The sequence below is a fragment of the Grammomys surdaster genome, unplaced genomic scaffold, assembly GCF_004785775.1.
Source record: "Grammomys surdaster isolate TR1022 unplaced genomic scaffold, NIH_TR_1.0 132, whole genome shotgun sequence".
Taxonomy (NCBI): domain Eukaryota; kingdom Metazoa; phylum Chordata; class Mammalia; order Rodentia; family Muridae; genus Grammomys; species Grammomys surdaster.
In genome coordinates, this window is record NW_021604590.1 from 5,245,551 (window position 1) to 5,268,797 (window position 23,247).

At 43.5% G+C, this 23,247-nt stretch overlaps 1 protein-coding gene across 1 annotated transcript in view; it reads right to left on the reverse strand.

Moving 5' to 3' along the window:
• The window catches only part of Lama1 (laminin subunit alpha 1), a 126,019-nt gene that overhangs the window by 85,121 nt on the left and 17,651 nt on the right, over positions 1-23,247 (reverse strand). Inside the window, exons 2-3 of the mRNA XM_028762234.1 lie at positions 19,230-19,400; positions 18,826-18,938 (exon numbers count right to left, since the gene is read on the reverse strand). Coding sequence (XP_028618067.1) covers positions 18,826-18,938; positions 19,230-19,400 — 284 coding nt within the window. The remainder of the gene's footprint in view (positions 1-18,825; positions 18,939-19,229; positions 19,401-23,247) is intronic.

Consider the following 23,247-nt stretch of genomic DNA (forward strand, 5'->3'; position numbering starts at 1 on the left):
TTTTGAGTACAATTGTTCACACCTGACAATCCGACATGTGTACCTGGCAGTATTGTTTTCAAAATAAACCACAGCAAAGCACATACTTAACTCTTCTTATCTCTAACAGTGTTAGCATGGCTGTGAGATGGCTCTGCTGTTTCCAGTGGCTTCCTCTGTTTGGAGCTGACTATTGCAGTGTTACTTAACCTTAACGGTGACGTTAAATATTTTTTCACACAGTGAATCAAAGATAACATTGACAAGAGCTCCTCACATCTTACTAGAATAGCCAAAATCCAAAACATAGACAATACTAAAGGCCAGTAAAGACACGGAGCAGCAAGAACACATGAGAAGCAAAGCCAGTACCAAAGTTTCACACAAAACTATAAACACTCTCTGTATGAACCAATAACCACACTGTTTAGTAATTACCAAATAGATGAAAATTTGCATAGAGATGATTGCAACAACTTCCTTTGTAACCATCCTAACTTGGAAGCAATAAAAAAAATGTTTCCATAAGTAAATGACGCACAAACATTCCAGTCTATGGTAAGACAAAAAAAAAAAGGTATACAGCTGCAAAGAGACAGGAAGGGGAGTTGCAAGCACACAGATAACTGAAAGAGGGCATACTGGAGAAGCAGCATGCTGCGGAATTCCAACTCAGCGACTTTCTGGAAAAGGCAAAACTATGGACGTATTAAAAAAAAAAAAAACACAGAGGCTGTCAGGGACTTGGGGGAGGGGTAAGCATAAGGGAGCATGGGAGATGAAATGAACTTATCCTGGCCATAGCTGTAGACATAAGTCATAATGCAGTGGTCAAACTGCAGCACAGGCACAACTTGGAAGGGTAAACTATAGGCTTGGTGAATAAAGCACTAGTGGATAAACACAGGGCCATCCTTTGTACAAACGCCCCACTCTGTCTGACTCAAGATGCTGACAAGAGGAAGAGCTCAGTGTGTGAATGAAGAATACGAACTCTCCATTCACATCACTGCGAGCCTAAAACTGCAAAGGTTATTAATTAAACAACAATGAATTCAGCCAGGGAAGATGAAGACAGGAGGACGGTAGATGAGGTGTGAATGAAAGAGCTACACGAAGCTCAGGTGTGAACAGGACTTTTGATCTCCAGCCCCAGACCAGTAGTAAGGAGGCATCATCTCTCCCTCAGCCCAGCACCACCCAGAGCATTTCCAGACACATTCCAAAAATGCTTGTTTTCCTGGTGATTCAAAATCTGCCACAGATTCTGGGCTAGAGTTAGTGAGAAGATGCTAGATTCCACTGTTATGTAATTCTCTAACATCACTTCTAGATACCCAAATCTTTGTGTGTCTGTGTGCGCATGCACGCATATGTGTGTGTGCACACGCACATGTGCTCCAGTATGTACAAGTGTATGTATGCATGTGTGTGTACATGAGTGTGTGCATGTGTGTATGTGTGTGTACATGAGTGTGTGCATGTGTGTATGTGTGTGTGCACATGAGTGTGTGCACTCATGCACTCATGTCTGTGCATGTATGTGTGTGTTTGTATACATGTGTGTGCACCTGTATGTGTGTGTGCATATGTGTGCATGCACTTGTGACCATGTGTCCATGTGTGTGTGGATGTGTGTTTGCATGCATGTGTTTGTGCACATGCATGTGTGCATGGGTGTGCAGTGTGTGCACACTCGTGCACTCGTGTCTGTGTGTGTGTGTGTATACCTGTGGAAGCCAGAATTTGTTTCCATTGGGCATTTTTTCACAGCAACATTGAAAAGTAACTGATGAACCAACATCTGTGGACCTGGGATTTGCTTAGGTGCTCTGGAGCAGTCCCCTCAGGATAGCAGGGGACTACTGCATACATAATGCATATATGTAAATGTGCACATAAAAACCTTTGTGTGTTTGCAGCTAATCATGCATATGTTTATGTATGCATATATACATACAGGGCATAAAGTTACCATCTCTGAAGTTCCTGGTTTCTGCTTGCTTTAGCTTTTTTCCCCCTACTGCTCACTAATTTCAGGACACAGAAACTCCATAGATGTGACTTATCACATACCGACTGTGTACCTACTGCTTCTAAGGAATCTGGGGAATGACAGTACTGTCTCTTTATTACAAACAACTGTTCACCCACACAAAGTATTCCCTGGCAGAGGATAGCCTGTGAATGCCATGGATGATACCTGACACTGGCTCTCTGTGTTTGGTCATGGGTCCCGCCATAAGGTAAGGCAGTCACAGCATCTCAAGAACATCAGCAGCAAGATGGTTTGATACACGAAGATAGAGGAGCACATTCTCCTGTTTGCTCAGCTCTGAGCACTGTGTAGCTGTTTTTTGATTATTCACCACGGTAGTAGAAATGATGAATGGGTGGGCCAACAACCACTTCTCACGTGCACATGCATACTCAGACTTTGAAAATAGAGGTACCAGGCAATTAACTATGGTGCTCAGCAGCTCCCTGTACAGTGACGGCGATGTCAAAATGAAACGTATTTGTCCTTACTTTACCAGTTTCAAACTCGAAAATAAGGTGAACCAACTGGCTTACCACCAGCCTGTTAACACCGCTTAGAGATTATCTTATTTAATGCAGAACAATCCCAGGATTGGTTTTGTGCCTGGTTTACATATTTGGAAACTACCCTTGCAAGTTTCCACATGAATCCAGGCACTCTCCTCCCAGGTCCTCAGCTAGGACTCACATCAACTTCAGGGAGGAAGCACTGACCCCTAAGCAGCACCCAGTTCTCATTCTGGGGTAACGGTAGCAGCAGCAACAAGGAACCTCTACATCAAGGTAGAAACCAGGTTCATATCTCAAGATGCAGAGCAGCCTTTGCTCTGGGTTCATCTGCATCGTGATAGCGTAGGATAAGCAGGGGAAAGGATTGAGGGTAGGGGACATGCAAAAGCAACTAACAAACGTTAATTTGAGTGATAATGTTAATTGTGGTGACACCGAGTTATTAGAATGAGCTTGTAGAAGGTCACAGTTATACTCCTAGGGAGATAAGAACAACTGTTTTCTGTACTTCAATAAGCAAACAAGGGCACAGAAAGGGTCCAAGCTGGCCTTGAACTCAGGAATCCGCCTGCCTCTGCCTCCCAAGTGCTGGGATTAAAGGTGTGCACCCCTACTGCCCTGCTGTAACCTTCTTAAGAATCTCACAAGCACAGAGTTCTACACACTAAGACGTGATCTGGACAGTCTGTGCCCATAGCCCTCTGCCATGACAATTTCTACAGATGTAAAGGAAGGGTTAGAGGCATTTGAGGTGGGTGCTGAGTACCTACCTTGTTTTTCCAATTATCCCCACCAACTAGCACATTTACAGCAGTACCAAACCCTTGGCCAGCTTTTATACAGACAGTTGAGCTGTGTGTGGAATGCAAGGCTCACTCGAAGACTGATAATCTCCCTGATCATCCTCAAGGTCCCCAAACCAGAGAGCAGGATGCAAACTTAAAGAGGAATCTGGGCTGTAATTCTGATAAAAAGGAAAAGGATGCTACAAAGACTCTACATACAACTTTCTTTTATTGACCATCGTTCTCTTGAGAGTTCTCATGATCTCCAGAATGGAAGCCAGAAAAGAAGCAAAAACCGGACCCCACTCTGAGTCAGATAAGGAGGAAAGGGATGCTGCAAAGAGTTTCTCCGCTGAAACCAGCTAGGGCTGACCTAGGCACTGCCCAGATTTCCTGTGTTAAAGTCTTAACCCCTCACCCCTTCCTTCTGGATGCAACTGCGTTTGGAGATAAGGCCTTTGAAGTAAGAGGTGACTGACTCAATGTGACCCATGTCCCGTGAGAAGAACTGAGAGACCTGGGAGATAGTTCTATATAAGGTGTTTGCCGGGCAAGCACAAGGATCTGAGTTCAATCCCCAGAATTTACATAGACAACAACTCATGAGATAGTAGGCATGAGCTGTAATCACATCCTCACTCCGAGGAGGCAGACGTAGAGACAGGCAGATCTCCAGGTTCCAAGGCAGCTAGTGAGCTTAGCCAGTTTACTGAATTCTAGACTGGTAAGTCGGCAGAGTGCTTGTGGCCTTGCAAGTATGAAGAACTGAGTCTGATTCTTAGGTCTCACATTTTAAAAGCTGGGTGCCACAGCGTGGCCTTGTAATTCGGGCACTGGAAAGGCTGGAGATGGGTAAAAACCTGTGGCTTGCTGCCCAGACCACCCAGCCTAGTCTATGAGCCCAGGAAAATGAAAGATCTCATATGAAAAAACTAAGGTGGTGACTCCTGAGAGAATGATGGATACACAAGGCTACCCTTTGGTCTCCATGGTGTACACATGTACCTATACGCATTTCCTCATGTGCACAAAACAAACTGAAAAATTCCAAAATTGTTGGATAAATAGCAAGTATGGTTCCGGCCTCTACATGTATAGGTGTGCAAATGCACATGCACCCATTCACACACATGTACCTGTACATACAATATATGCACACATGGCAAATGAAGAACTTAGGACAGACACACCGGGGGAATATAATGTGAAGACAGGCAAGCCAAAGACACATCTATCTATATCCTAGACCAGTGAGGAATACATTCCTTGCCTTTAACTTGCTCAGTCTATGATATCTGCTCCAGCAACCTCGACTGACTGATAAAGCCCTCACTCGCCAATTCTAGCTGAAGATCAGGTCTTACAACGACGAGACAGATTCTACTAACATATAAAATCTTAATCCTTCATCCAAACAAAATCCATGAGACTTCTGCTGCTCATTTTTTTTTAAATGCTTGAGACTAAACTGTCTTTTCTCCACATAAGCCTGGCTACACACACACTGTTGATGGAGGCGTTTTCTTCAGACTCTGAGTCATCACTGTCCTGCCAGAACCACAGCTGATCCAGCCATTTTCAAGTCCACTTCATGACAGCTTTCCACCCATTCATGATCGCTGGAATGTCATGAACAATGTCACATAATATCATAGGCACACATCAGATGCTGACTTTCCACAGGCAGTAGTTCCGCTGTGAGCCTCAATCTTAAACAGAGCAAATCTATCTGAAACACAGACAGACATCTGACAGTGAGGATAACCTCGTTTTCAAGGTCTGATGTTTATATTCATCCCCACTGATGTTCTCTGTGCTCTCCCGGTATCCACAAGAGCTGATGACACGTGTAAGTCTCCGGGAATTCCCCGTGGAAGGCCCTACCTGCCCTTCTGGCAGTGACTGAACAGGGAACACTTTATTTCTGGCATTCTCAGGGTAAACAAACTTCTCACAGATAAAAGGCTTCTAGGTTAACAGTTAAACACATTTCATAAATCGTTTCATTTGATGATCCCGGAGGAAGCAACAAGTTTGTACTTCATAAGCTATCAGATGATGAAATTTATAAGCACCATTTGGGAGTCACATCTTATTCAAGAATGAAGAAGCAATTGTCTGAGAGAAGTCTCGCCCATCATCAAGGCCCTGGCAAAGCAGTAAGAAGCCATAAGCCAGGACGTGGCGAAGTTGGAAGATCAGGACCTTGCTGGGGAGGCATGCTTGCAATGCTGCTTCTAGAGAAATCCCCCAGGAGTAACTACTATGAAGGGGGTTGGCTGTGTGTCTCACTGTAATCCTCTTACTGAAGTCCAGCCTACACAGCTAAGGACAAAAAGAGATAGCCACAGAAATGAGGAAAGATGTTTGGATTTCCTTTTCCTTCACTTTGGCACTGATATTAGCACGAGAGATGAGTAGGTCAAAGTCTAGTGGCCTCTCCCTCCTCTTTCTTCTGTCTGCCTTTTCTTTTCAGGGTGAGGGAGGCTGGCCACCTGTGGTGATAAATTCAGACCACACAGGTCTCTTACCCTAATACTCATAAGAACATCTCAGAACATCAGGGAGCATGCATTTTTGATCCATGCTGAGATATATAAATGCCCAAGATTGTAGCCAGCAAGAGGGCTCAGAGATAGTAAAGAGGGTTCAAGGAAAAGTAAAGAGTCAGCTTTAATCAGTAATCTGAAGATGGGAAAGGAATTTTAAAGATGTCTGTTGGAGGAAGACCTGCTTTCTGTCAGCTGGAAAGGCTGTTTCAAAAAGCCCAGCAGGAAGCTGCCCCATCCTCCCAGAGTCAACCTCTGGGAGAGTGACTAACAGTGTTTGTTATTTCAAAACAAAAATGTTGAACCACTTTCTCTGACAAGATAAAACTGGAAAGTAGTATGCTCTCCTAGTCTATGTGTTCTGGAACATTCTTGTTACCAAATGTTCTTTGTGAGACTCTTCCCTTTCCTCCTCTCTTTGAATGTTCTGGAAGAGAGCCTGGGGACCCTCAGGGTAAGATGAACCTGGTCGTGGCATGCAGTGACAGGCCAGTCCAGACCCGTTGGTACAGAAGTACCATTCCCAGCCAGATCTGCCTGGGTTCCACTTACACAAATCTTCACCTTCGAACTTACACTAGTCTTTTTCTTGATAACGAAGCCCCCATATTGTTCTTGTTAAGACAGAAGAGGCAATATATAGTGTCTGCTTCAATGTTTCGGGGTTTGGGGGGAAGCAAAACTGGAGGCTGTTGTTTAGCTGGATGCTTTCCAGGAAGTCCCATTCCCTCCTACCTCACAGTTGAGGGGACAAAGGTGCCTCTATAGCTCTGACCTGTGACTGGGACTGAATGTTATGAGAATACCCCGTACATTTCAATACAGGCACTTGGGAGCCCCAGGCAGTGAGTATTCTCTTCCCTGGAGTGCACACAGATAAGAGGGAGAGCTAGGTAGTGAAATACTCTACAATGACACACGAAACTGAGAAGAGGAGACACCGGAACAACTTTATGTTTAAGCATCATTTGATGATCAGAGATTAAATATCTGCTGTGTTAGAGGTAGTGTAGTTGGTACTGCAGGCAGTCTAGGTAGCCAGAGTCTAGAGAGCCAGAGGAATACCAGAAAGGCGATGGGTGGGTATCTTGTAGGTCTTGGCAACTCATGGCTGTTTTCTTAGACCACTGAGAACCATAAAGTGGAGCAGGAAAGGGCCAGCAGCAATGAAGGATCATGGACTCTGGTGCTTTGGATTCATGAGAGAGGGTGGTAGTGACTTTGAAAAGGTCAAAAGAACAGAACAGAGACACCAGCAAGAAGTCCTAATGATTTCCCTGAAAAGTCTAAACATGAATGGCAAAGAACCAGAGAGCAACGGAGAGCTTTCCAGCTCCAGACTACCCATCTACAAGAGGAGGACTCTTGCTTCCACTCTTCTTCCTGTCTCAGTGCAGGGAATCCAGGCTGAAAACTCAAGTCCTTTGCACAGTATCCCTAGTCTGCACACCGACTTCGTGCTGGCCTGGCAAACATAGTAACGATGAAAGGCTTAGGACCTCATTCCTCCTCCACACCTCTCTCCAAAACACACCATCATGAAAGCAGTGAAAGCAAATGGCCCCCCTCATTAAACCTCACAAACCCAACAGGGGCACTGTCTACAAGAGCTGGGAAAAGCTCTACTGAACCAACTCCACAAAACACTGCCCTGTGAGTTACACATTTACCACTCCTAAGAATGGTAATGGTATGTTTTCTTTCCTTTGGTCACTGACTGAATCATTAACAGTTTTGCATTGGAGCGATCAGAGAGCTCCTTTTTGTGCAAGCAAGATCTTGCTCTCGACACAAATTCTTCACCTGAATTCTGTGTGAAGATTCTCCTTTTGTTCTTGAAACGTCTTACTTCACTGAGCATCTCAACGTGGCCAGACATTGAGCTCACAAATTAGAACACTTGAAGCTCATCAAAAATAACATATGCATATGAAGAGTGTTCAATACGTATGAAATATTTTGGTTACTTAAAAAGAATAGTGGAAATACAAAACTGTAAGCTACTGCGAAAAATAGTGTAGTGTTCCTTTAAAAAAATCCACAACAGAATTACCATATGGTCCAACAGTTTCAATATGGTACATGCCTGGGAGAGAATGGATGCATTCAAAGTTATTTATTGACCAATGTCTATAGCAACATTATTCAGAATAGCCAAAAGTTGGAAACAACCCAAATGTCCATCCATGGATAACTGATTAGACACAATTTTGGAAATACCTACAATAGAAAGTTATCTGATCTTCAAAAGGAATAAATTTTGATACCATCTGCCACATGGGCAATCCTGTAGGTCTTTACACTAAGGGAAGTATCCCAGACACAGAATTATAAAAATAGCATTGTCCTGTTTATAAGATGCCTGGAGTCATCAGATTCATAGAAAGAACTGTTGTCAGGGCTGGAGAGATGGTTGGGATGCGTTCTTGACATGAACTGTGTTCCCAGGATTCACGTCACATGGCTGGCACTCACCAATGATTGCAGCTCCAGGGAAATCCCATATCTCTGGGCTCCAGAAGTGGACATCCAGACCAAAATGCATGTATCCACTTCACACATATGTATGCATAAAGCAAGATAAAATAGTTTTTGAAATTAAAAAAAAGTAAGAATGGCTGTTGTCATGGCCAAGACTAGGAGAGAAAAGTAGTTAGCGTTTGATAAGTCAAGAGGATAAAGAGGATCTGAGGTGGGGTGGGGGACAGCTGCATGATGAACTCCTACGATAAACGCCTCTGAACTCTACATTTGTTGAAAGTGGTAAACTTTATATTCTGTATATTTTACAAGAACAAACAAACTTTAAAAAAGCAAAGAAAATATGGAGAGACAAAACTGAGTGTAAAGACGCAGACTTCCACAGAAGACGGAAAACACGCATTGGAATGAGTGGGGTGCAGTGTTTCCCCGGGCGTGGTGTTTCTGGGCAGGGGCCACCTAGAGAAGTCAATAAGCCATGGAGCTGGAGGTCGGGGGAATAGTGCAGAGGACATCTGAAATACTTCTCTTGTTTGCAACACTGTTTAATTTGGTTCTGACTAAGCTCTGGCAAGTGAAGCCACTTTACCAAGACCAAACTTAGGCCAGAGCTGCTAGGCCTTCCCAGGGCCCCACAGATGGTCCGAGCAAAGCCCCGTGGGTCAGGAGAACACTTGCTCCCAGAGGTTGTATCCTGAGCAGATAACTAGCATGGGACCCACCAGAAGGCTAAAACCAAGTTGCGGTGGCCCTAAAAACCTGGGTCTCAGTGGAGCCCTACTTGATCGTCGATGGTCACTGACTGCTTCTATGTACTTCCCTCAGAGGAGGAACAAAGGTGTCTAGCTTTGATCCAATGGTAAGAAAGAGTGAAGAAGACAGAGAAAGTTAAATCTAAAGACAGACAATTTTGTTTACCTCAACACTGTAGGGAAGAAACATTAAGACTATTGAAAATACACTAGGTCAGTCATTTTTAAAAGAACAATTATGAAAAGCCCCAATTTGACCCAAGCACTCCGGTACTGAGGCTCTACGGAAATGTTTTATATGTCTGTCCAATGTTTCTATAAATCTAAAACCTAAGAGCCTATTAATTAAAAAAATAAAACAAGTGAAACTATTATAAACATGCTCTGGTAATTATGAACCCTAAGAAGCTTAGGCCACCACGGTCGCTGGTTTAAGCTGGAAAGTGATCTCACGGCCTCCCCAGCTTTCCCAGGACATCTCGGTTTGTACAGCTGTGCCATCCAGCTAATTATTTGCAGTTCTAAAACTTGATCTCAGGGTTTCCCAGGCTTCATTTCCATACCTTAGCGAGGCTAAAGAGGAGGCTACACTGAGACACAATTCTCTGAGTACAGTCATGCACGCTGAGGAGCCTTTCTGTGAACTGACTCACCTGGTGATTTTTTTTTTTTGTGAACACCAGAGTGAGCTTGCACACCCTTGCATGGTACTGCCTGCTACACACTCATCCCCAGAGTTCAGCCAATCGCTCCTAGGCTTCTCATCTGTCATATTACTGTAGAGAATAGTGTAGAAAACTGTGGCAGGATGCATTTATGAATCTAAAAATAACCAGGTATAGATAGGCAAGGGTACAACACACAATATGGGGCCTTGTGGGAATGGGTAGGAGCCCTTCAGGTCCATTATAACCTTTGTGGAAACACTTTCATGTATGAAAACCATCCCTGCATGAACAGCAGTACTGTTGCATGACATTGTGCATGTATAGCTTTCACAGGGACTCCAGCACTAAGGATATGTATTCTACCACCAGCCTGTCCAGTCCCTAGTGAGTCTGCCTCTGCAGTCACCATTTTATCAGAACTAAGGTTTATAGCTTGATCACTTTGGTCACTTTATCTCCCAGAAGGCAGTGCATTATCAGTGATTGGGGGGTTTAAAATATAAAACTCAATTTAATGTTTTCTATGATATCGCCCTAAGGTAATAAATCCTGAGGAGGGTTTCTCCACAGTCCAGCTGCATTGTTCACAGTGTGGAATGAATGTGATTTCTATATTATGAGCCTCAGCTGACACAGAGCTAAGAAGGCACTTAACCAAATACAAAGTGGGGATAGAATGTATGGGGCATCCCGTCACTTCTCTCAAGTGCTGGAGTTCTTCTCCTATACACTCCTCAAAATGATGACACAGTTAATCGCCTGTTTTCTCTACTGTTTGAAAGATACTTGGAAATCCAGGCAATCTTGGGCACCTATACTCAAACATTGAAAAATGCCACTGCCAGGTTGCAAAGCAGTTTGACGGCCCTGATTAATGATCAGAACATGATTTATGCACGAGAAGATAATTTAAAAGACCAAACATTATATTCAGCCCAGTGCACCTAGATATATATCCAATATAATGACGTAAGATAAAGCTGTGTTATTGATTACTTAATTATCCGATATTCAGAAAGGAAAGAAGGAGGGAGGAGGGAAGGAGCGAGGAGAAGGGAGAGGGAGCAAGGGCCTTTTAATCACAATGCTAAGGAGCTGTGAGAAACACTTTCAGTCACCACGGACATGTAAAATGAACAATATTTTTGAAAGGAAAAAATAAATCAAACTAATAAAGATTGCGCTTGAGGACCGGAATGTAGCTCAGTGGTAGAGCACATGAAAGTCTTTGAGCTTTAATCTTGGTACTGAAGACTCTACAATGAGAGAATAATCAACATCACAGCCACAAAAATCTTCATATTCAACTTATAGAGGTCCCAAACTGGAAACACATTAAACGAAGCATTACGACCCTATATAATAAGGCATTGTTCAGTCTTTAAACACTGTTACAGGGATTAGCTTCTGCCCACAAAGATAAAACCAATACTGCCTGGTCTTGGCACAACCAACAAAGACCATGTATACGAGAGACAGTCTTTAAGTTCTGAGCTGTAAGGCACCTGGATCTCTAGAAGAAGAGCTACAATTCTGGGCTCTCTGCTGTAGCCACCTTCTGTACTACAGTTTACTAATTTGTCCTGCTGAGAAACATCTTCCTATCTTTGGTTAATCCCACTCCTTGAAAAAGCAAAAAATCATACATGCAGAAAAAACCTTTTACAAGAACTCCCACAGGTGCTTTTACACAATGGACAGAAGCTGGAAACAACCCCTGACCAGGAAAGAATATAAACAAAGGCTAGTGTGGTCATGATGATGCTCAGAGAAAGAAGCCAGATGCAGGGTGTGTTCCTGTTGCACGGAAGTTATATATCATCTTGTGACCTCATGGAAGGAAAAAAAATAATAAAACAGAGATGCAGTTTCTCTGGCTGGAAAAGGAAGAGGATGGAGTCGATAGGCAACAGCCTAGAAAGAATGTGTGGCAGCCCTCTGGGGTGGCATAATAAGGATAGTCCACAGTTGATAAGTACATGGCTCAACCGTGCCTCTTTGTCTGTCAAATGTCACCCAACTGTATACTCAGGGTCTGAGAGATTCACTGTTTGCAGCTGACAGCATGCCCTCTGCATCTGAGCACAGTACTCTGGTGTTTAAAGACTCTGGTCACCATGCTGATGACAGGTGCTAACTGCTAGGACCCCTGCGATTCCATGAAGCTACAGTGGCTGTGGCACACACTGATCTCTGCATCACATACTGGCATCTTACTCATGTTCTCTGGTCAAACAAACATTGATAGTGGCATCTGAGCACGTGCAGGCATTTCCTTATCTCTAGCAATATGGTTTAGCAAACATACAGCATTCGAGCTGGCGAGATATTCCACGAGAGCTAGTGATGATCTCAAGTCTAAACGAGGATGTCATTAATACACACACCTTATAAGGCACTGGGGTTTGGGGTCAGTCTCCTGATACTGGGGAGACAGTTAGGTTGTGAAATCAATATCCCTTGGAGAACAGGGGTCGGCTGCATGGCTTCGCGGGCAGGAAAATGAGAGAGACCAGCCAGGATCGGATGTGCTATCTCGGTTCACACAGGCTTTACTTTCTCTGCTGCAAGCCTTTCCTGAGCTTCTGTCCTGTCCCCTGCACAGCCTTCCTCATTTCCTGCTTCCTTCCTTCAGTGAGCCTTTCTATGAGATCCCTCCAAGTCCCTTCCTGCATGTTTTTTTTGCATCTGCAGCACCACAGAGCAGAAGCTAACAGCTGCCTGCCTACTAGAACACTAGCCCCAGAAGGGACCAGCTCTTCTCCACACAGACAGCAAAGGAGACATTGCTATATTGGTTAGTATAGGTAAGGAACCTCCTTTTCCTATACTGAGGCTTTTGTGTAGATACAGTCATTGTCTCGTGCGTCACCAAATCCTGAGACTGCAGAACCCACAGAACAGCAACTCTGTGATGTACTAACTGCACACAGACGGTGCAAACACGAAGAGTGGCTCAGAAGGTAAGCTCTTGTAAAAATTGCTAATTAGGAAAAGGAATCCTTTCCCCAGCCCTTTCACATTTTGAGTTTTGCGTGCGTGTGTGCGTATTTTTGTATATGTGTGGGTATGTGAGAGCATAGTCTCTCAGTCAAGCCCAGAGCCCACTGATTACTATTCCTGCTAGACAGCTTGCTCTGGGCATCCCTTGTCTCTGCTTTCCCAGGTTGGAATTACAGGCAGGTTTCCATGCCCAACTGGGATTTATATGGGTTTGGGGAGAACTGCTGAGCCATCTCCCCAGGGCTCCCAAACATTTGTCTTATAATTTGTTTAACATTCCTGTCACTACCATGCTTGGCATCAGAATGAAGCCTTTCTGGGTAATGACCCACTGCAAGCACAAAGTTTACTAGAGCATACCCTACATTCTCAGCATTAGGGAGGCAGGGGCAGGCAGTTCTCTGTAAGTTCCAGGCCAGCCTGCTCTATACAGCACGATCCAGCTCACCCAGGGCTACACAGTGAGAACAAAGGAGTTGAAAGAGAAAGCTGGATTGAATTCTAAACTCTAAAGCATGTCTCAAAAATCTCGTCAGAAATTACAATCTTTGTTTATCCTTAGTATAACAGAAAAAAAAATAAGGATTTTTTTTCCCTTTGGCGGACTTCCCTTTCTGTCCACAAATGCACAGGCAGCTTTATTTCGACGCCAAACAGTTGGGAATGGGAAAAGCATATTGTGAAAGAATGTTGCCAAACCACCCTCACTCAGTTCCCCAGAATCCCACTCAGGTCCCAGCCAGAAAAGCTGACGTTGAGACAGACAAGATGTTCAAGGCTCTGCTGCTCAGAACCCAAAAGGGAGAACAGGAGGGTCTGCTGAACTCCCCAAGCAACAGGGTTGTCGTCCCTGACTGGCATACCACAGCTACTAATGTCGATTTCTTACACATCGCTGGGTAACTGGAAGAGTCGCTGTGTGTAGAAAGTAAAACAAGGCAGTAGACATGGCTAACCAATGTTGATCAATGTGGAGATTAGAAGAGAATAGAGCAGAAGAGATATCCCCATGGGAGCAGCAGGAACAGCGTGGGTTACTCCTAAGTCATCAAGAAGAGACAAAGAAGTCTTATATTTGTTTTGCCAAATAAATGTCAGGCAAATGTTATATCTGAAGCAGACAGGTCAGTATGCACATGCAGCATCATGCTGACCTATCGCAGGGTGTGGTAACAGAGATTTCTGTGACACAGCATTCAGAAGGATAAGCCTTCTACCTCCCTACAGAAATTTCTTTTTAACATGCAAGCCAAGACCCGTTTGTTCTAAGGGCCCAGTTTACAGGTAAGATCTACAAATCTTTCAGGGTGTCTTAGGAATGCAGTTTGTTTTCTTATGGACCTTTTCAGGGTTCTTAGTAAAGTAAGTGTGTGTGTGTGTGTGTGTGTGTGTGTGTGTACCTACCTAATTATTGTCAATTTATCTGAGATTTGAAGGAATGAAACACAATGGATATCCAAACTAATGAGACTTTACAACTCCCCCCACGCCAGCCATTCTAGTCTAAGGGCTTGCACACAACAAAGGTTCTTCTGTGATCCTGTTCCCATAACCAAGTGGCACTTCCTAATTAAACCTACACAAAAAGTAAGGCACTCCTCTCTTGGTGCCACAGGGAACATTTCCTTTCTCACAAAACAGATTTTATCTTTAAAAGGATTTTTTTAAAAAAAAAAAAATCCCCTCCTGGTGAAAATATTTGAGCAGGCTTTAAAAATTCTTTTGAAGGAAATACAAAACACCAGTCCAATTCGTATTCGCCACACTATGGGGTAAAGAGAACCCAATTCTATCAATCAGCCACTTCCAAAACATAGAAGTGCTGCTATCTCAGACCCGCAGGGATGTGGACCCTAGTGGGCTCCACAGCAAGGCAGCAGAAGCAGAGAGGGGCCAGATGCTCTGCTCAGCTCAGCTCAACAAAGTCATAGAAAAAAAAAAAAACCTGTAAGGACCCTTGACAGCCAACCCATAATGTGAAAGCTTGAAGGCCAGCAGTGCTTGGAGATCAGGTGAGGGAGACAGGCATTGTAAAAGGAACTCAGATTTGGGGGGGTTGATCCTAGTCTTCGCATGTAGAGCTGCAGGCCTCTGGGTGAGCCCGTGACCCAGCTGTTCTAGCCTGCCCTTTTCCTTCAGAAAAAGGAGAGCACATTTTCATGGCAGGACAGTCGGTCAACAGATGAAGGAGGAAAACGCTGGGCAGACTCCAGCTGACACCCATAAATTTCAGTACACTGGTCAGTAAATACTCCTTTTAAAATGACCCTCAAAACTAAGCAGGAACTTGTAATTTAAGCTTCAAGAGATGGTCTCTATCCGTTCATTCTTTCTTTGTCAGGGAATCAGGTTGATCTTTTTAACTGAGAGCTTGAGTTGTTATCCATAACAAAAACAATCCAAACCACAGGCCTGGAAACTGTTATGCTCAGGAGGGATAACCATCATGGAAGACCATGGACAAAGCTTTTAAAAGCTTTAGTAGTGAGTTGCAGTTATATTGGGAGAAGTTCAAGTCAAGAGGTAAAATAAATCACTGTTTTACATCTCAGAATCTCTGCTGGAGGAAGGTGGGGTCTGAGGGTACCATGCAGTGACAGCGTCCAACCTCTGGAATTGCAGGAGTCCCCATCCTTGAGTGAGTGGCACAAACTCTTGCTCTCAGACTCTAAGCTCCATTTAGTCATCTGTCACAGGCCGTGGTGACTGACCCTGACTCAGGTGTTGGAGTGTGATTATCCAAGTTCAGAGACACAACCCAGAGCAGAGGTGTGCACAGCCCCATGCCTGAGGTAGAGTACCAGAAGTGTGAACACCATTGTGGGGTTATTAAATGCATAGAGCTAAAGAAAAGAAAAGAAAAGAAAAGAAAAGAAAAGAAAAGAAAAGAAAAGAAAAGAAAAGAAAAGAAAAGAAAAGAAAAAAGAATGTAAATCTGGGATCATTTAATGGCATTATCTGTGGCTCTCTCAGAGTAAAGGGATGGCAAGTGTCTCTGGCTCTTCACATTGACCAGAATTGTCTGTTTATAATGAACTGGTTTTATTTTCCAAGTCTGAGAAGTTATCACTGACCTATTAAGTTTGTTTTCTAAAAGTTTGCATAATTGCATTTTTTAAGGTTTTTAGTATCCTCTTAGTAAGTCTAATTAGCTTATTTTAAGGTCTTGTTTAACATTTCCCTTGACGGTAACTGAAGATCTGAAAAAGGATGGTGATGGGGGGATGGTTTGCTTTATAAAGGGCCTGCCACACAAGCTTGAGGACCTGAGTTTGGTCCCCAGCACACACATCAATGAGCCAGGCATGGTGGTGCATATATGTAACCTACTATAAAAGGGCAGAGATGGGTAGATCCTATAGCTCACTGGCCAGCTAGCTGAGCCAACTAATTGGAGAGCACCAGGTTCTGGGAGTAGCTGTCTCAACAAGGCAAGGTAGAGAGCATTTAAAGAGGACACTTGGCATCAGCCTCTGGTGTCCACATGCTTGTGCACACACATGCCTGTGAACCGGCATGGACTCACACACATGTGCACATGAATGTTCATGTGCACACAGCACAAAGAAGGGACAGATAGAGGAAGAAACTGAGGTTTACGGATATGAGGAACTAGTTGACCACATCACACCTCTACTCAAGCTGCCGCACTCTATTCTGTAAAACGATTACCTTGGGGCCAGTGTCTACTCATCTCCACTACACCACACCAGAAACAATCAACAGCAAGATAATATACCCGTAAAGCAGAACCGTTTTCGGGGTCCCTCAGTCCTCCCTGAGGAGTTCTCTCAGCTGAGATCCAAGGGCACCTCATCCTAGGTATAGTAGAAGTCAGTGCATCATTTGGCTAGGAGGATTCCAAATTTTCATTTTCCTTCAAACGGGTTTGGAATCTGGCTGACCACCATGACAAGATGCGATGACAAGGAATCCACAGCTGCTTCTCCATGCTTGCATTACTGCAGGGGCACAGCAAACGCTCACCTGCTGAGATTGGTAGGTGGATCTAGCTGCTAACAGCTGAGAGTCTTCCCTGGATTCTGATTCCTGAGGCTGAGACGGGATCTCTGCAAACCACCAGGTGTCTCCTTCAAGAGACTGGAACCCTGAAGAGGGAGGCTACCAGATGGTGCCTGTCACCTGGCTTTTCCTGTTGGCCTCACCCTAACAGATATTCCTGACAGGGCTATAATAGTTGACTCCAGTTGCAACTATCCAGGACTTCCCAGAGAAGCCTCCTACTGTCATGGAGTCAGTATGGGGGGGTTCTCCCCCAACCAGATGCTAACAACTCCAAGCCTCCCCTGGTCCCTCCAGCTCCATCACAGTCTGAGAGGCTTTCTGCCTCCCCCCCTTTTCAGTTCTCCGATATGGATTCCATTGAACCAATTTCTGACATTGCCTTTCTCCATGCCCAGTTCACATGCTTTCTGTTGTCCTGACTGGATCCTGGCTGATGCAACGCACTATGCCTTTCACAGTGTGGTAAAATGTCTAACTTCAATAAAATATAGGTAACGTTAAAACTACCATTTCAGCCAATTAAATCGAATTCATGTGTTTCTTTTCACTATCACCATCACCCACCTAAACAACCTTCTTACCGTCATCTGACACTCCCATCAGATACTAACTACCATTTTTTTTCTTTCAGCACCTGCAACCGCCAGCCTACTTCCCACCTCTAAATCATACAATATTTCTTCTTTTGCGTGTGTCTTATGCCACTTCACACGATTTCAAGATGTACTCATGTGTTAAAGTTTCATCTACTTTCAAGGCTCAATGATGTGTGTGTGTGTGTGTGTGTGTGTGTGTGTGTGTGTGTGTGCTGCCATCTGTTAACCCATCCATCTGCTGATGAACATCTGAGTTGTCGCTACCCTTTGGCTTCTGAGACCAATGCTACTATAACCGTGAGTGTTTCCTTTCTGTTCTTTGGGTTATACACCTGGGGAGAGAAGAGCTGAGCATGTTCTGATTCTGTATTTAAATGTTTAAGGAGCCACTGCTGGGTTTTCCCTGGTGCTGCCTCATTGACACACCAGCCAGGAGTGTAAGGATGCCTCTCCTCTTCTACTCCCTCCCACACTTGGGGACTTCTCATTTCTTTTACAATAGTTATCCTAAAAGGTATGAGATGGTATCTTACTGTGGCTTTGGTTTTCATTTCTCTAATGTGAACTGATGTTTAAGACAGCATTTCCTCAAGTCAGAAATCTTTCTCTTCTGCTGAGAAATGTCAGCGTGGGAAGCACACTTCAACACAGTGAGCAGGATCCAAAAATCCTTCTGACAATCGTAACATTCAAGATTCACAAAATGTGCATTCTCTCTCAGAATGATTTGTTTTCGATTTAAGACTACCCTAGACACTCACTGACTGTGGTGTCACTTCTGCAAGGTGTGTGCCTACATACCCTAAAGGTGAGAAGAATTCACAAGCACACTACCATGCAAATTTCAGCTGTACCCTCACCACGGTGCACTAGACCTAGACATACATCTTTTCCTTAAAAGCAAGGCTAGCACATACGTCAGCTCTCGCTGGTTTTACAAATGGTTGAATCAAAACCAGAGTTTCTTAAACACCACTAGTCAGAGAAAGAAATGAGCAGGAATCACTAATGTTGAGAAGAAAGTACATCTAGACATCATACTCAACCTCTCTGCCCAGCCTGATGCTGCATGTCCTTCTGTAGGATCAAGCTGGTGAGTCTGCCTGACCCTCCCCAACTGGTCAGATCTAGTCCAGATGTTACATCAGGGCTCCTACCTACAAAGCAAACAACCCCTAGGTTTCTGTCGGGACCTGCCTTCCCTTCCCCCCACCCATCCTTAGTCCCATACACACATACCACAGACCCAGCCAGATTTACCCTCACACTCTGGGCTTGGACCAGGACCATATGGGTGAAGAAGTGGTACCACAGAGTACTATGTATCATCTACCCCACACCTGGACGGATGTGTTAAAACAAAACAAAACAAAACAAAAACCAAGTCATTCATCAGAGAGCTGAGGACCACCTCTAGCAGGCCTGGCCCAACCTACCTGCCGTAAGTCCAGGGTGATGGTGACCCAGTGATACTCTCTTCCATTCTGAATACTGGGGCTCTGCCACCAGTTATTGGTGCCATCTATTGCGTGCGATATTGGGTGGCGCTCTGTTAAAAGACAACAAAAATATAGCTGTCAACTTTGGATTTTCATTCTTACACTGCTAAACCCAGTGTAGAGGAAGAACAGCCACAGTGGGCAGTTTTGGAGTATTCTCAGACGAAGTCTTCAGTTGCTTCAGAAAGTATGAATTCCCATGGGTGGACCTGGGGTGGAGCTCAAAGACAGAACACCTGCTAAGCATGTGCAAGGCCTCGGATTCTACCCGAGCACCCGAAAAAACAAGTTGTATAAAGTATCTCATGCGTACGTTTCTATGAATAGAAAGCTGTACTTGCCTCTAGGATTCATACTGTTACCATCACAGACCCGGCATTGGGCATGTCGAACAGGCCGGCCTGGCACATGTTCCACGAGTTTGCAGAACATCTCAGGCCCCTTCTCTCCACAGGTAGCGTTGGTGCTGATGTGGGCATTGGTGGCCAGGTTGAGAATGGCAGGGAACAAACCTGAAAGTCAAAGTCCAAAAGCCAAATCAGTCAAGCCATGCTATGTAACCCACTTCATAGGTAAATCCAAAGAGGACTGTAAATCCACGTGTTGAAAGAAAGAACTTTTCACCAAGACTGGGTACACAAAAGGCAAGAGTCTCACTGATGTGAAACTCTAAGACAGGACACATCTGTGAGAAAACCCAGAACACAAGAAGGAATTTTCTGGAATAAATAAGGTTCCATATCTTTCTCAATGTCTGGGCTTCTTAGGCATGTGTGATTGCGGGAAAATACACAGAATGAATACACTAAGATTTGGGCATTTTACTACAGGTATGTTTTATCTGAAATAACAAAAACAATTATTAATGAGTAACCTCAATCAATAGCTAGGGGTGGGATATCCTTATGTCTTCAACTCATCTTGAAATGTATCAAAACATAACCTGGTTGATATAGAGATTGGCCTTAACCACAACTGGAGAACCCAGACTCTCAGTGTATCCTTCTAGTTTCTGATCACAATTTTCCTATTAAAATGTTGCAACAATGTATTTAAAGGCAAGTTATAAATTCACACACTGTCAAGGAAATTTGCCCACCTTCCTCAAAGAAGGAGCCAGCTGTCTCCTGCCTCTGGCAGGACTTGCAGGGTCTTCCCTGTAATTTTGTGTGATTTTCTTTTCTCCCTAAAGATGGCCTGTTTTCTTATGTGAATAAAACTTTAGAACACAGAGATTCAAATTTTACAATTCTCCCTGACACAGATAATCTCTGCCTTTGTCTGGTCTCTTTGTCTAGATGATTTTTATCTCTAAGCAGCTGGGCTCAGGGCAGGTTCAAAGTATTCAGAAGCAGTTTTTGCACAACTCTGAGACCAGGGTCTCCATTAGGGTTGTTCTGAGATTTAACTTTATCTTGATAAAGGAGGGTAATAGCAGCAAAGATGCTATAAAGATCCAGAAATTACAATGTGCACGAGGTGGAGGAGGAAATCTGCAGGAAGGAACCTTGTAAACAGTCCTGAGAGGAGCTTGGCCTGCTGCTGAGCTTCTGATTCCACAGATTTTGATCTTCACGGATCACAGACTGTGATATGCTCCTTGTAAATAACTTAGTCAGGTCTGGGTATGTGGCTCAGTGGTAGAGCATTTGCCTAGCACATCCTCAGCCCTACACACACACACACACACACACACACACACACACACAATCAGTATTATTTCTAAAATGTTTATGTCCAATTTAATAACATACCGTTGTATTGATTCTATAGAAGGAATCCTTGTCTTTAATTTCTTCGATCTTTGAGTACTTCCTAGTATTTTCAATGGTGTTTAATCATAAACGTTTATGATTTTAAGTCAGACAACAAAAATGGTTCTCTTGAGAGAGTTGCTGCGTTGCTGGAAGAGGGCAGCCAGTTGCTTGCTGCTGCTGACCACACCCCTGAGCAGGCTTTAATCCTAAGACTAACTGGACAACACAAAGCAGACTTGTAGGGAAAGAAGCACTCTAGAAGGTGGGTGGGAAGGGGTGGGAGGGGTGGAAGGGTGGTGAGAATGTTCAAAATACATTGCAGGACGTTTTCAAAACTTAAGTCTTTCAGAGAGTCTTTGCACATAAATTAGAATTAACTAGCAGTTTGACTCTCATGGGAGTGTTCAAGTCAACAGATCTGAGGCCTTGAGTGGCTAAAAACTATACCTCACATAAGCATGTTTTAATTCTTCCTTATAGAGTAAATATTTCAAACCCTGTTGCTTCTGGACACATCTAGGAAGGCTAAAGAAAGACAAAATTAGAGACCGGAGATAACAATTTAAATAAGAACATTTGTTTGTTTGTTTGTTTGTTTGTATGTATCTGAAGTTCTCTCAAGCTGCTGAATCGCCTTCAAGTCTGGTATTCAAGTATTCAAGACATACTTCAACCCAGTGTGACCGACTGTGTGAGTATCAGGAGGGTAGGGGAAGGAACAGGAAATTCACTCAGATCTAGGAGAAGGCAAGGTTGGCTTTGCATAGAAACATCCTAGGCAGATGTCACGCCTAATAAGTTAGACTCTATGCTTCTGTTGGGAGTCATTTCCTTTAGTTATTTCTACTGCAATAGCAATCTCTTTTTCCTCCCATTCAGGACACACCACAGAATAATTCACATGCCTATGCATTTCATCAACACCTAGAAACTTGGTTACACCAAACTCCACAGAGCATGAAATACATGCGTCCCAGTTTGCTGGCTGTTCCTGTTTCTGCCCTTTTCTTCACAGCCTGAGCATACCTGGCCTCCGAGAAGTCCCTTCAGGGCTGGGCTGCTGTTCTAGAAAGTTCTCTGACTAAGATTAGGTTAAAAAAAATTGCCATTAACCTATGGACAACAATTATGTTACACAATTACCGTAGCTTTGTCCCAGACATTTCTAGTAGTTTAATAATTTATTATTAGAAGTTTCTGAGTTCCTCCCTGTACAGTGCTTTTCACATCTTAACATATCTTCAAACGTTTACTGACCTCATTACAGCACTTTCTTCACTGAATCTTCTCAAACAATTCAGAGTCAGTACTTCAGAACCTAGAAGTAAGAGTGTGTGCAAGCATGCACATGTGTGCAAGTGTGTGCACATGTGTGCAAGTGTGTGCAAGTGTATGCACATGTGTACTGTGTATAAGTGTGCATGTGCACAAAAGTGTGTACATCTGTGCATTTCTATATTGAGGAGGAAAAGGTTTTGAGTTCCACACAATGCTATTTATCTAATATATAATAAAAATCAATGTGATGATCCATAAGGAAGAGGATCTGAAATTCCTATTTAAAGGAACCTGGTAATATGTTCAGATAACCTTTTCCTTGAATTAAACAAAAGGTTGGAGATTTTATACAGTTGAATAATTAAACATCTTAGAGTGGCACAGTGCTCTCCTTTTTGGAAAACAAAGGCGACTTTCACAAAAGTCAAAGTCACTGATTCAAATCTCAGAAAAATCTGACAGAAGAATTCAAGTTTCCAAATTAAAGTTTGTGACTTAAGTATTCAAAACCACCTTTAATCTTCATTTATGAAATTCTTTCTTGCTTCACCCCTCATTTAACCAGGATGCACCTACAAATTCACTGCAGAACCCAGAGATAAGAAAGAAAGCTTCCAGATTCTACATCACTCACACTGGGGTCCAAGACCACTGCCGTGAAGACTTGGCAAGTCTGTGATGACCTGAGCATTTCCTCTATCATCTGTCTGTCTGTCTGTCTGTCTGTCTGTCTATCCATCCTTATTTTCTTCATATCCTGACCATTCTTTTATGTGTTTGACAAAACATAGCCACTTGTTTTTGATCAATCTCAGTCATAAAGGCTCGTGTTTTTCTCCACTAGGGGGCGTGCTTCCTGCCTGGCCAGGGTGCAGTATTTCACCCAGGTTTGTGAGCATTTGTTTCTGACAGCCCTGGTGCAGTACCTTCAAGAGCAGGATACTCCCTTGCAATCCTTTGCTATCTGTCTAAGACATACTTGGCTGTTCTGTCCGTCAGTCTGTTGGAACCAGAGGTATTTTGCCCATCTCCATCATCTTTGCTAATTTACAAGAAAATGAAGGAGTAATATAAAGTAAGAGAATTTATCATTAACAATAACAGATTTTTGAGCATATTTTAATAATGTCTAACACAAGCTCAGTGTCCCAAGCAAGGTGGGTCTCAAAGAGAGAGGTTAATGTTTACACTGAAGTTATTTATAGAAACACACCCCCAACATGTTCTTCAGGATAATCACAAGCTGGTCACAGTTCATGCTAATTCAATTATTTTTCCTCAAGAAAACAGTAGAGATGCACTTGTGTGTAATAGAAGTGTGTTG